This window comes from Mustela putorius, unplaced genomic scaffold (assembly GCF_011764305.1).
Source record: "Mustela putorius furo isolate JIRA1106 unplaced genomic scaffold, ASM1176430v1.1 tig00000040_pilon_pilon_pilon, whole genome shotgun sequence".
NCBI classification, from domain to species: domain Eukaryota; kingdom Metazoa; phylum Chordata; class Mammalia; order Carnivora; family Mustelidae; genus Mustela; species Mustela putorius.
Window position 1 is genome coordinate 1,038,459 of NW_025421261.1, and position 14,847 is coordinate 1,053,305.

The following is a 14,847-nucleotide window of genomic DNA, read 5'->3' on the forward strand; positions in this document are numbered from 1 at the left end:
TTTTTATTTTTATTTTTATTTTTTTTGTTTTTTGTTATCTCTTCTTTGTTTGTTTGGCTTTAGGTTTTCTGGTCCCTTTGCTGTTCTCCAAATGTATCAGCCAGGCTCCCCGTCTTAGGACCTTTGCACACCCTATTTTCTCTACCTGGAATGTACTTGTCCCAATAGTGGGACAAGTGGGCTCGTCCCCTCACTTTCCATCTTGACTCGGAAGTCACTCCAGGCCATTCATGCCGCCCGCCAACCCAGGTTTCCAGTCTGCTGTCCTTCTCAACTTAATTTTCTTCTCAGGATGTAGCACTATCTCCCGTATAGTGTATATTTTATTTATTTTGTTTCAGTCCCTTTAGAAGTAAGCTCACAAAGGGCAAGAGGGTTTCTCTGAATTTTTTACAGGTCATCTTGTTTCTTGTACCTAGTACAGTACTCAGCACCTTGTGAACAGTTAATATATATTGTTGAATGAATGCGTGATTTACATGGTGCAGAAGTGAATTCCTGTTTTCAGAATTCATGCTGTAAATGAGAAGTGTAGTGAACAACAAAGGAAAATGATCAATCAGATTCATTGCTTTTTATTCACAGAAGATCAATGTAGTCGTTGTAACTTACCAGTTAAAATTACTTTTGGCAGAACCATTTTCTTAATGTTAAGTTGTGCACTTCAATATTTGAGTGTCGGACGAGGTGGTACTCAAACACGGATGAAAGTGTGGTAAGAAAAATGTTTTTTGTGGAATTTACATGCAGTTGAGGAGACCGGCATTGGATGAGTATAACAAGTGTACATACTGCAGCGGGTCAGTTCTGGGAAGTTCCTCTTGTAGGGGTTGCAGACTCCGATGGTGCCCAGGCCAGGCGGGCCTGTCGGAGTGAAGTGGGCCAGGGAACGCGATGAAATGGCGGCGAGCAGAGAGAGTGCAGATGCCCTGCGGAGCGCACGCGCTGTGTGAGGGCACGCCGGCTGACAGCTCCATGTGCGTGAGGCCATGTAGGAATGAGGGCCCACTGTTTCCTTATTTCCAAGTTTTTAAGAGAAGTTGAACATGTAGGTTTTCATCTGAAATGTCTGCTAAGGCGCTGAGCAGTCCAGTCAAACATGGTTTTGACTTGCGTCGTCATTATGAGAAATACTGCCTGTCACCTGCGTTTCTATCAAGAGGAAACCCTGGGAGTGGGGAAGGCATGTTTTCTCTTGGTTATCCGTTTTTCTTTTGTTCCTCCTCCGTTTCAATGTTTTTCCTAGGTCCTCCCATTTGTAATTCTATAGTAAACTTTTCTTCGGACACAACTAACACGGACGGATGTGGATGTAAAAATCATTAGAAGGCGAGATGTATGGGCGAGGGAGGAAGACTCAGTTTTGTGTTCTTGGACTAACTGCTTACCTTCTAAGTGTTGACTTTATTCCTCGTCTGGACGGCAGGAATGTCGGTTAAACTGCCTCGTGATGTTGTGAGTGGTAAAAGAGGTAATGACTCGGCAGTTCTCTGTACGTCGTGAGGGCTGTGTGAAGGCCGCGCGCCGGCCTGATCTTCTCCACTCCTCCTATTTCTGCCTCGTCAGATGTCCCTGACACATTCTTTCATTGCCTTGTACCAGATAGCACTTACTGACATGACAACTTCGGCAAAAATTTAAGTTAGTAATCCTCTTTAGGAGTATTTTCACTTTTAAAAGAAACTTCTGAAGTCATTGCCGAACTTAAAGTGATGATACTCTGACGTGTCACAGGTCAGTGGGCATTGGTAGAGGATCATTCTTCTGGCTCAAATCCCACAGCAAAATAAGTGCCTGTTCCACTTATTTTGAAGATTGTTTTCAAATGACATTGTTTTCTTTGGCAATGGTTAAAACCAGAAGTTGCTGACAGCTTGGTATTTCCTCTGTCTTGTTGATTTGCGCGATGTGTGATGGTACACACGCTACAGAAAGACCACATGTAATTCTCCCCTTCCATCTTTCCTCTTCCGTTCCCTAGGAAGACAAACTCGATGGGGTAAACGCTTCTAAAGCCCAGTCTTTCAGAAGCATGAGGTGCTTGTGTGTGTCAGGATGTCCGAGCTGTAGGTTTCTAGGATACTGTAAACATTTTCTGTGGCAAGAGACTCATGGTGCCTTTGGGGAAGTTGGCGTCTGTATAATCAGAGGCAGTGTCTTTTCTTTCTTATAAAAGAATAATTCTCAGTGGTGGTGGTGTGGTTGTTGGATGGCAAGGGAGGGAGCAGTTACCTGGGGAAAAACATCTGGCGTTTCTCGTTTCTTCCAACTTTGTCATGAAAAGTTTACAGTAATATGAAAACTTGAAGGAACAGTATAATGAATAACCAGGTTGTTCTTCATCTACATTCAACTACCAGTAACATTTTATAGTATTTTCTTTATAAATTTTTGAAAACACTTGGATAATTTTGAATAATGGCTGTGTATTAGGAGGCCTATTGTTCATTTTCTTAGGTGGGTGAGAGGTACTGTGGTTAAGGAGGAAAACGTATACGTTTTAAGAACATATATGTGTTTAAATAGCAATTACGTACTAGTAAGTAAAATGATAGTCTACCTATTACTTCCTTCAGACAGTGCACCACCAACAAAAAGGGTTTATGGTTTCTTTCACCAACAAAAAGGATTATGTAATGCATTTCATTGTTATGTCTTTTTAAATCTAGAATAGCGACGCCCTGGTGGCTCAGTCAATTAAATGTTTGCCTTCAACTCAGGTCATGATCCCAGGGTCCTTGGGTTGAGCCCACATCAGGCCCCCTGCTGTCACTCCCCCTGCATGTGTTCTCTCTCTCTTTTCTCTCAAGTAAATAAGTAAATCTTAAAAAAAAAAATGCAGAATAACCCTACGCCCCTCATTTTTTTTACTCTACCTATGGAACACTGTGTAAGACAACTAGCCAGAGTCAGTATCTTGGACTTTGGTTGTTTCTCTGTGTTAGCACTTTCCTTATTCTTCTAGCCTCTGTTTCATGTACGCTGGAGTTGGGCCTTAAGATTTATCAGGTGAAAAGTTTTTTGTTTTTTTTTAAAAGATTTTATTTATTTACTTGAGAGAGAGAGAGTGAGAGAGAGCATGAACGAGGAGAAGGTCAGAGGGAGAAGCAGACTCCCCATGGAGCTGGGAGCCCGATGCGGGACTCGATCCTGGGACTCCAGGATCATGACCTGAGCCGAAGGCAGTCGTCCAACCAACTGAGCCACCCAGGCATCCCAGGTGAAAAGTTTTTAACAAAATTACTTTGTAGGTAATCAGGAAACACGTAATGTCAATATTAATGCAATATTAATGACTCCCAGATTTCTCCCTTACAAGGGAATTTTTTCCTTGTGATACTTTGACTTCATGGGAATATCCTATTTCTCATCACACTTGATCTTGAATTTTGGGCATACATAGATGATCCTTACTGAATCGGTTTCTTAGTGTTGTACTTCTCGATTTTGATACCTTTTCTTCCCAACTCCGTTGGCCGTCTCTGTCACTTTTTGGGAATGAGTAGTGTCTTCCAATGTGTTGGGCAAGAAAGTGGGCTGAGAACCATGGTTATAAGAAACATTTAGTGGTAATTCTTTATTTATATAACCCCTGCCAACTTGGATTTTCTGTTCTCTGGAAAGAAGGTGCTAATTAGGAGCTAAGAGACATTCACTGAATGTAAATTATATGGATGAAATTAATTTCTTACAGTGATTACAAAACTTGTCAGGTTTTGTCAAAGTGTATCATAGTTTTATCAAGGCATTTAAAAAATACCTCGTTTTTTTCATTTCAGAAGAGTTTGGTTACTTCAAAAGTGATTGAACTATTACGTTATGAACACATTTTGATTATTTTGCATCTATTATTGTGTGAAATTGTCATCAAGTTGCTTACTACCTAATGGGAGAGGCAGATTGATGAACAAAAGATCAACTCTGCTCTGTGGAATGGACCGGAAGCTGGGAGAGTTTGAAAGCAGTGCAGTATAGCTTGTAGGGATGTCTCATTGTATAGACAAAGAAGTATTTACTAAGTACTTAGTTTAGTATTGTATGTCTCCAAAATATCTGATGTTGGCCTCTAGACCTCTAGACCAAATCCATTTTGAATTACCGTTAGGTTTAAAAGTTTTTTTGATTGTTGCTTGATATGGCATACTTCTCATCTTCCCAAGTAGAAGATGAAATACATTCATAACTACTACTTTTAGGTAAGCAGTTACATTCTGCCTGCGGTTCTCTGACACTAGCTGGGTGCCCCTCAGTTCAGTTTGGACACTACTAGACTCAACCCACGCCTTAAAGGGCTCAGTCTCAGATGATTGCCCCAATTTCAGATGCCTGGAGGCCTTAAGCACTTCTCGTGACTTTCTTGACAGCAAATTTGGGGTTTCTCATGATTCCTCTGCAGGTTTGATAATTTGCTAGAATGACTCAGAATTTAAGAATGTGCTCTACTGATGATTACCATTTTATTACCACGGCTACAGTGAACAGCCGGGCTGAACAGGTGCATGAGGCAGGGGTATAAGGAATGGAAGGGCCTCGAGTGCAGGGGCTTCTGTCCACATGGGGGCAGGGTGGGCCGCTCTGCGGATGTGAGTGTGTTCACCAACCAGGAAGTTCTCGGGGTCTTGTTAGTCAGAGTTTTTATTGAGGCCACTTTACGTAGGCACAGTCGGTTAAATCATTGACCATGTGATTGCACTCAGTCTCTTAAACCCTCTCTTCTCCTCAGAGGTTGGCAGGTGGAATGGAAGTAGAGGCAGGCGGCTGAAAAGTTCCTACTCCAGTTTTTGTCTGGAAAAACGCTAAAACTGGTAAAATGATGCCATCCATATATAATATGCTTATTTAAAAGTAGATGAGCTTAATTGTGCTTACACATTCACTCTCTGCTGGTGAGATGGCCAGATAAGGGTACAGGGCCAAATCTACCCTGAACTGAAGCAAATGTGCAACCATTCAAATGCGAAAAGATTTTTTCTTTATCCTGAACCTTCTGAAGTTTCTTGATGATTAGCCTTGATACGGTGTTTTTTGTGTTTGTTTTTGTTCTTGATCACCATGCTTGGTATTTGCTCGGTTGGTGCTTTTTTTTTTTTTTTAAATATTTAAACTTTAATTAAATTTTGATTTTTTAAAACTTCCAGCATAATGAACACGCATTGTTTCCTTTGCTCCAGGTGTACAATGTAGCGATCAGGCAGTTGGGCACCTCGCTCAGGGTTCGAGATAAGTGTACCCTTTCTCCCCTTCACCTGTTTCACCTGTGCCCACCCACTTCCCCTCTGCTGTCCGCCAGGTTGTTGCCGATACTGAATTCATTTGTTTGTCTCTTTTTTCTTTGTTTGTTTTTGTTTATTAAATTCCACATGTGAGCAAAATGATGGTATTTGTCTTTCTTTGACTTAATCACTTAGCATTATGCCCTCGAGATCCATCCACGTTGTTGCACATGGCAAGGTTTCATTCGTTTTTATAACAAATACTCCATTGTGTGTGTGTATGTAGGATATACTCTATATATCTATATATATGGTTAACTTTTTACTTACGGAAACCCATGCACATCAAGTTGGGAATATATGTGTGTATTATATCTTCGATATACTTTTCTTCTTAGAAATATTAAGAAAGAAGAAAGAATAAATATTATTCTTAATTATTTATTTCTTCTTTATTTTCTCTTTCTGGAACTTCTGTTACTGTGATAGTAGATCTGTTACACTGGTCCTTTTATGTTCCTGTCTTTTCTTATTTCTTTTGTCTGGAAAATTTCTGGAAATTTTCCTTAATTTTATCTTCTAGCTCCTCTGTTGAAGTTTTCCCCTTTTGATCTCTTAGTTTTAATTTGCAAAAATCATTCCTCATTCTCGGAATAGCCATCCCTTTTATAGGACCCTGCTCTTACTTCATGACTACAGTATTTTCCTTACACTCTGAACATGTTTGTAGGTTCATGGATGATTTCTTTAGATCCTAGCATCTGTTCAGAGTTCCTTTTTTCCTGTTTGCCTTTTTTCATCTCTTTATGTTGGAGTCTTTCTGTGTCTGATGAACCTTTGATGTCTGGTTTTTGTTTTTGTTTTTGTCTTTTTTATTTTTTGAGTGAGGTTCTTTAAAGTGATGATTGGAAGGGCTTTGTGTAAATTGTAAGGGTTTCTTAATTGAGGGCTTCACCTCAATGTCATGAGTCAGAAAGCCACTCTGTTTTCCTTCTGTGTCTCCCAAATTTCCGTATCTGTATTTTTTTAGTCTGGTTTCCAAGAAGAGAACTTCTTTGATACGACTAGGATGTACTTACTGTCTGGTGCTTGTCGCTGAGAAATGGTCTCAGACTGAGGTGGAGATTCTCTTTACAGTGTGTAGACTTTTATTTAATTTTCCTGTTTTTAGGACTACACCTTTCTCTCCGCTTCTGTCCGCATGCCTACAAATGGTGCCTAGTGTCCCAGATACTGGTTTAACTCATCTGGCCTGGAGGGGGAGGAATGGGGTGGGGTGGGGAATCTAGAGGTCTGATGCTTTTATGAAGACTTTAATCCAGTCTTCCTATTTCCTCATTGCTATCCCTGCATTCACAGGGCCCCCCATCATTCTGTAGTTTTTTAGTTTTTCAGGTTTATGTCATTAGACTAGTCTTGCTTCTTGCTCATTCTTGCTCCCTCTCCCTCCCAGTCAAATGCTTGATGTGCTCTTTCTCTGTTCTGTTTAGTCCTTTACCATGTGTCCCTAAGTTCTTCATCTTCCAAAATTTTGTTGACATGTCTTGTCTCTTTCTCTTTGACCTTATGGATTTAAGGCTTTAAAAAAAATCCTTTTATTTTTGTTATGGAGGAGTACAGTGGTAAATGCTACCGTTGAGATCACAATATGTTTATTGGAAATCTTGTGGCTTTGTGTGACCTCTTTTGTATGCGCTTTTACTGTATAGTGGTGGAAAGTACCTTTCCTTTATCTGTTTTAAGTTGATGAGTTCTTTTCTCATTCATTTAAAAGATATGTTCTACATTATTTCTCTAAAAATTTCCAATAAAACACAGCCCCCATACAACATCCAACACTACAATGATATATAAAGAAAAAATTAGGGGTGCTTGGGTAGCTCAGTTGGTTGAGCATCTGCCTTTGGCTCAGGTTATGATCCCAGAGCCCTGGGATTGAGCCTCGCATCAGGCTCCCTGCTTGGCGGGGATCCTGCTTCTCCCTCTCCCCCAGATGCTTCCCCTGCTTATGTTCTCTTACCCTTTTTCTCTGTTAAATAAAGAAAATCTTGAAAAAAAAGAAAAAAATTAAGTTCCTCTTCCCCCATTATATGATTCTGAATCAAGCTTTGGTGTGTGTCCTTGATCAATACCAAATGGAGCCAAGTGGTAGACCAAATAGGCACACCTTCATGTGTCAGGCGAATTCTATAATGCTCTCCTACAACGGAAGGAAAGAGAGGACCCTTTAGAGAAAGAGACCAGTGATAGGAAGGCAAGTCATGGAAGAGCGGACACAAGTGACCGGCAAAAAGAGGCAAAGAGGCTCAGTTTCACTGGTAATGAGAAGAATGAAAGCTAGAAGTAACAGAGCCACAAGTCTTTCCCAATCAGATTGGCAGAATTTTAAGTGCTCTGGTGAGCATGTGAGAAAAAGGACTCCTGTTGCTGGTGAAAGTTGCTACAGCCTTTCAGGGTTTAGCCTGGCAGTATTGAGTCTGTGTTTTTCCTTTGGGGGACTTACCTTGGAAATCTATGCCACGGGAACAAAAGTGCTAGTCTTTAAGAATGATTGTACGAGGGTGTTTAATGCAACATTTATTGTCCGTACTAGCAAGAGACAAATAAAACACCAGACTAACCTGGATGACCATCACTTTGGAGATGATCAAATTATGGTATTTACATGGTATAGCATACTCTGCCGCTGTTAAAATGGGGGAGGGATGGGGTGGCCGGGTGAGGGACACTGGGGAGTGTCTGTGCCATGGGGAGCTGTGACGTGTGTGAGCCTCATGACTCACAGACCTGTGCCCCTGAAACAAATAATACATTATATATAATAAAATAATACGTTATATGTTAATGTTATATGTTAATTAAAAATAATTTTAAAAAATGAAAAAACAATGAGTTAAGTCTTGTGTGTACACTACAATAGTCCCTACCTAGAAATGATTCTTTTTTTGTCAAAAGGTGTGGAGGGAGGAAGAGGCTAAACCTTATATATGGGTATCTGTGCTTTGTTTTTTATTTTACTTTATTTTTTAAAAAAGGTTTATTTGAGGGGAAGAGGGAACATGTGCTCGCGTGGTTGTGGAGGGAGGGGGAGTGAGTCAAGCCGACTCGGGGTGCGGTGCCCTGGAGGGGCTTGATCTTACAGCCCTGAGATCCGGACCTGAACTGAAACCAAGAGTTGGGCGCTTTACCAACTGTGCCACCTAGGTGCCCTGGTATCTGTGTTTTAAACCAGACACTTCTGTAAAGATTATGTGATAAAACCTGTGTAAAATACCTTCAAAACAAACTTTATCAGTACAAGGTAATTGGAGGATTTCCTGGGTGGCTGGCATTTAAGATTAAATGGAGGATTGTTCATTTTGATTTATCTCAGGTTGATTATAATGTAAAACTAATATCTTAATCCAGGTCCCTGCTTTCTTGTTTACCTAACCCAGTGAACTACTTAGTAGTGTTCTCAGGATTATTTTGTTACTGATGAATTTCTACTCCTTTGGGTACTCTTAGTTGGTGAATTAACATCTGAACCCGAGGAAGTGCAGGGAAGATAAAGAAAGAAACTGGTTCCGTCATTCATGTCTTCCTTCTTCTTTTTTTTTTTTTTTTCATGTTTTCCTTTTTTTATGTTATCTTTCTGAACACATTCGAGGAGAGTTACAAATAAATGCACCATCAGTAAATGGAAAGTAAGACAAATGAAAGCATGGAAAAATAATGGCTTTTAATAGGAGGAGTGGTTTATCAGGAAAAGTTAGGCTGTAGAAATACATGCCTTCCGTGCATCCACAATTACGAAGGCACCTGGCGTCTCTAGAGCGTGCTTTCGGTCAGGTGCAAGCTACATTGTCATTATTTTAATACTGTTAACTGAAACAAATTTAGGTTGGCTTCAAGCTACTTCTTCATTGAAATATGATACTTTTTGTGTTGGGTTGTGGACAAAGGAGATGGTATTTGAATTTGACGACCTGTGCAGTGGTTTCACATGTGAACTGCATGTCTAACCTGGAAACAAACTGGGGGAGGCTGATAATCATTGCTTTTCAGAATTTGTACCCACAATTGGAAAGGAATGCCTATATTATATGATTTATAGATTACAAAAGATTTCAGTAATTTTCCTTCTCGTGTTAAGTTGTGTAAATATACATTATTTCCCATTTTACTCTGTCAGATCAGTATCTGTCATTAGTTTTTTTACTCTTGGGATTTGGGGACACATTTGGAATGCTTTATAATACCCTTATGGCTCCAAATTTGGAATTATAAATATAGCTTTAATTTAACAACTGTGTCTTTGCTTGGAATTGAACAATATATTGAATTGGACGTAGAAATATATAAAAAGGGGAATTTGTGCTAGTAATCTTGTGATATATGTATGTGGTGAGTTGAGAATTGAAGTACACAGTAATGTAGTCAAAACCCTAGGTAAAAATTCTGAAGGAATGATGCATGATGAACTTGAATGGGGTTGGTCGTGTAAGACTTCCTGAGGAAACATATGTGTTGAAGACTTTGGTAGGTGTGGATGGATTGATAGCAAGCAGATGATACTCCTCTCTTGGATTACTGTAATTCTTAACTAATTACCACTGAATGTGTTCTTCAAGCAAATAATATTAGCTAATTAACAATCAGAAATTATTGGAAAATATAGTATTTGGAGAAATATAAATAAATTACTTCCCTTTCATTCTCAAAGCAGGCACTATTAATGACCAATTTTACCTAGTTTAGGTATAAATCACAGTTAATGAACATATCTCTTTAGAAAAGCTAGCATCTGGTGGGATTTAGGTCTAATTTCAAATTAGTGAAATCAGCAAGCTTTAACTTTAAGGAATATGGGTTTTATGAAGAAAATTAAAATTTTTCCCTTAGTTTCCCTAATTCATAGGCATAAAGTTACTTTGTTAGTGGGTGGTTGAGAACTGAATATATAGGATCCATGACTCCTCTCAGAACTTTATCTCTGGTTCAGTGGATGCTCAGCTAGGGTGTACATCAGAACCAACTGGGAGACTGCTGCCCAATTCCCCAGTTAATAACCAGTTTACATTATTATGTATTTATAGGAACATATACCTAAGTAGAATAATATAAAGTGTAGGGGGACACACACACACACACACACACACGGCCTGCTTAGGCTTTCTGACTCTGACTGGGTCAGAACTTGGAAATCCATTCAAGATAAATTCATTCTCTCTCTCTAGAAAAATATCTCAGAACAAATTCTGTTTAAATAATTTATCTTGACCTATACTCATACTAACTCCACATAAAGACCCAACTTTCAGCATTTTCTTTAAATTTTTAAAAATCAAATAAAAATTTGAATAGTTGAAGTAGTACTTTATTAGTGCTACTAATTTCTTAATGTTTGTATATGAAATTAATGCTAAGTGAACTTCTTTTAAAAAAATTCCCTGCATTGTTAGAGCTTTTATTTCAAGTACCTTTCCCAAATACCATCTTTTTCTTTCTTGGTAACCACCTTGCGAGTTGGATGATTTGACTTTCCCTACATTGTGTATATGGCAATCCAAATCTACGACGTGGGAGTTTTACAGTTTCTTGGAGCTGCAGTTGGGGGATATGAAGACTCTGGGTTGAATCCATACTGGTTCTGGAGTGTCTTAGGAACTCTTCTTCCCTAGCATTTATCCCCAGTAGTTTACTTTTCCTCTGACTGTTTTGTGTTGAATCAATGCAGGTGCCTTATAATTGATCAGGATGCTGTTTTATTAGGGCTATCAAACTGATAAAAGTGACACAACCATTTTTTGTTTTAAACTACATTAAACAACATAATATCCTTTACCAGGATGAGCTTTAAAGACTTCAGGTGGAGTTTTTGTGTAGATGTGACAGAAATAATTGTTCTTTAGAAAGCTGAGCAATATGTTTTGGATCTGCTTTCTCAAATACAGTTAACAGACTGTCCAAATAACGGTGGTATATATCATGAGGACACTTACATCATGCTAAGACTTCTGGAAGGAGATGGTTCCAGAGTTGTCTAATGCAGTAGCCTAACTGTGTCAGTGGTTTAGGTCATCTTTGCTCTGATCCTTTTGGTCCGTCATGGTCCCGTCTGGTCCATCCTGCCCACAGATAGCTACAGTAGGTCTGAACATCATATTCATCTATAACAAAATCCAAAAGCTAGCAGAAGAGCTTGGCCTTCTTCACAAGTCTCTCTCTTTTCTGGGTGGACATTCTTTCCCTGCAATCCCCAGCCAATTTTCCCCTTATGTCCCATAGCAAAATTGTTTACATACCTAGTCCTAAGTCAGATACTGACAAGAGGAAATGAGATTCATTATCTCCGTATAACAGTGTTGGTTCATCCCCTGGAACTGGAGGGGAACCCACCCATCTGATTCTGTTGCTATCTCAGATAATATCAGTGTTTTTGTTATCACAGAGAGGAGGAGGCTGGTGATTAGACAGTCACTAATATGTGCCAAACTATAGTAATGCAGTTATAGTGACATTTTCTACATGTTACATAAGAGGCAAAATGAAATTTTAGTATTTTAACCTTTAAAAGAGAAGCATGTTTATTTGAGGAGCATGCTATTCTCCATGTACTACTTTGTGATGTACTACTTTCCTACTTCATAGGAAGCCAGTGTTTTGGCTTTTAATCTAATAAAATAGTTGCTTGCTATTATTTTTGTCTTGTTTGCGGTTTATTTCTTAGATTAAGCTCCTCAGTGATACTGCATAGTAGTTTCTGCTTCTTTGTAATTAACCGGTACTCATTCTCCTAGGTGGATTCTCCACGGTTTTCCTGGTGCGGACACATGGTGGAATCCGCCATGCATTGAAACGAATGTATGTGAATAGCATGCCAGACCTCAACATTTGTAAAAGGGAAATTACAATTATGGTAAGTGAAAGTGTAATTCCATTTGAAAAATTGGCTGTATTTTCTTTTGATTTTGCACTGTAACAGTAGCCAGGTTTTAGGCAAGCTGCTTACTGGTTTATGCAGGTCTAGAAAACCTTTGAAGTGTATTCTTTATAGTCCTCCTTAGGGCTAACTGTAGTCAACTACTCCTTAATCCTCTCTTTCTGATTGTAGTTCAATGGGCAAGGACTCTGCTTTTTCTTTTTCCCCCTCTTTTAAAAATACATTTTGATTATGAAATATTTTGAGAATAGAAAAATTAGGGAATTATGTAATAAGTACCAGTTTATGCACTACCCAACTTAAGAATTAAAATTTTACAGATAGAGTTAAAGCCTCTGTATATTCCTGCGTAGCCATATCCTTATGCTGTTCTCATCCAAAAAGAAACCATTGTCTTGAATTTGGTGTTTACCTTCCCCATGGTGTTTAATGCATTCAGTGTAATGTGTTTGTCTTCAACAACATTTTGTTTTGCTTTTCATTTTAAAAATCATGTTATAAAGTTTACTGTTGTTATTACTTTTTTGGGGGGTGTACTCTACAATACATGGGAAGAGAACCTCCAATAAGGGAAAGATTCTTTTTAAATGTTAGGAAAAGTAAAAAATATTTTAATAGGTTATTAAAGAAATGTCAGTAACTGGGTTAACTAAACAGTTAAAAAAATGTACCAAATAAAAATATTCTTTTTTTCTAAGTTATCTTATTCTCAGCGCTCTGTGTGGTTTCTTGTTTTTCTCCTCCTCCTTCTCCCCTGGTCGTCTTCTCTTACGTCTCCTCCCTCCCCTCCGCCTCTCGCTCACCCCCCATCCTTCCCAGCTTCCTCCTCTTCGTTCCCACCCTCTCTCCTCCCCCTGCGCTGCCTTTTCCTCCGCCTCCTCTTCTTCCCCCTCTTCTCTTTCTTCCTTGCCCTCTCCCCATCCGTCTCTGCCCATCTCTTCTTTCTTCTCCTCTCCTTCCCCCGCTTCCTGCACGTCTTCCTTCTCTTCCTCCTCCCCGGCTCTTGTCTGCGGCTTATCAGATGCTAATATATGTTTAACACTTTTGTCTTATTGAAATGAAACTTTTGTTTGATTTATTTATTTATTGCAATCCACTATTTTAAAGTGAACAGTTCGGGCATTTAGTGCATTCATGATGATGGGCAGTCACCACCTCTGCCTACTTCTGAATCTTTCCATCACTCCAAAAAAAAAAAAAAAAAAAAATGAAACCCCTTGCCTGGCAAGCAGTTGCTCCCATTCCTACCTTGTTCCAGGCCCTGGCAACCACCCATTGCGTTATGTCTCCATAGATTTACCTATTCTCGATATTTTATGTAAATGGAGTCATGCAATATGTGACCTTTTATGTTGGCTTTTTTCACTTAGCATGTTTTTGAGGTTCATCTACCTGGTATGTGTGTATCTAACTGTCTATCACAGCTTGTTTATTCATCTTTTGAGGACTTTAAAAAAAATTGATGGACATTTAGGCTGTTTCTATTTTTTGGTTTGTTGTGAATAGTGCTGCTATGAATATGTGTGTATATATATATATATTTATTTATTTGTTTTCAGTTTTTTGAGTTTGTATTTAGGAGTGGAATTGCTGGGTTATGGTAATTCTGTGTTTAACTTTTAGGAGCCACAGAACTGTTTTCCATAGCAGTTGAACCTTTTATGTTCACACCAGCAGTGTGTGGGATTCTGGTTTTTCAACGTCCATGTCAAACACTTGTTAATATCACTGCTACTGTGAGCTGCTTAGAGATTTCCTACTTTACATCAACATCATTAGCAACATACAATTTGATCCCTTTTGTTCAGTGATAGGTATACTTATACAACAGGATTTATCTGATTCGGCTTTATTCTCCCTACTTCCTACTTAGACTAGAATTGACTAGGCTTTGAGACTTGGTTTTTAAAAGCATTTTAGAAAAGCTATCAGTTGAAAGGGTGAAGAGATTTACCCCCAAGATAATTGGCGTTCTTAGAATAAGTTCTTGAACTTGAGTTTAGACATGGTACTGTGTACCATAGTTCTTCCTTTCAATAGAATTTGTGTAATTTTTTTTTTCTTTTTAAAGATTTCATTTATTTATTTGACAGAGATCACAAGTAGGCAGAGAGGCAGGCAGACGGGGAGGGGAAAGCAGGCTCCCTGCTGAGCAGAGAGCCCGATCTGGGGCTCCATCCCAGGACCCTGAATCATGACCTGAGCTAAAGGCAGAGGCTTAACCCACTGAGCCACCCAGGTACCCTGAATTTGTGTAATTTTGATATGTAAAATATAGTCATCATCAGTAGCAATAAAACTCAGGTTCTCTGCTTTCGAACACAGAATTTAGGGTAATTCGTTCTTTACAGCAGTGGTCTTGTAACTTTTTGGTGCCCATCTACTATTATATTTGTGTATTTATGAACCAGTCACATTACAGCTTCCAAATTACATGGTTAAAATAGGGTTTATTATTAATGGTAGTGGGTGTAAATTTATTTTTAAAAAGTATTGTTGATAATCGTTTTTTAATTTCCAGACCTACCTAAGTAGATGATTATTTTGAACCTCATTACATGCTGATCGTTATCTTTACCAGAAACACAAGTGGCAGATTTGCCATTTTTTCCTTATTTTCTTGTACTTGTAATATTAGTATTATTTTTAACCTGTGGTTTCTTTTCTTTCCTTTTTTTTTTTTTTTAAAGATTTTATTTATTTTTTGAC

The 14,847-nt window shown here is 38.8% G+C and overlaps 1 protein-coding gene across 1 annotated transcript in view; it reads left to right on the forward strand.

Moving 5' to 3' along the window:
• Window positions 1–14,847, forward strand: part of BMP2K (BMP2 inducible kinase) — a 124,967-nt gene that overhangs the window by 33,468 nt on the left and 76,652 nt on the right. The window contains exon 2 of the mRNA XM_045067949.1: window positions 11,996–12,114. Within this exon, the coding sequence (XP_044923884.1) occupies window positions 11,996–12,114 (119 nt within the window). The remainder of the gene's footprint in view (window positions 1–11,995; window positions 12,115–14,847) is intronic.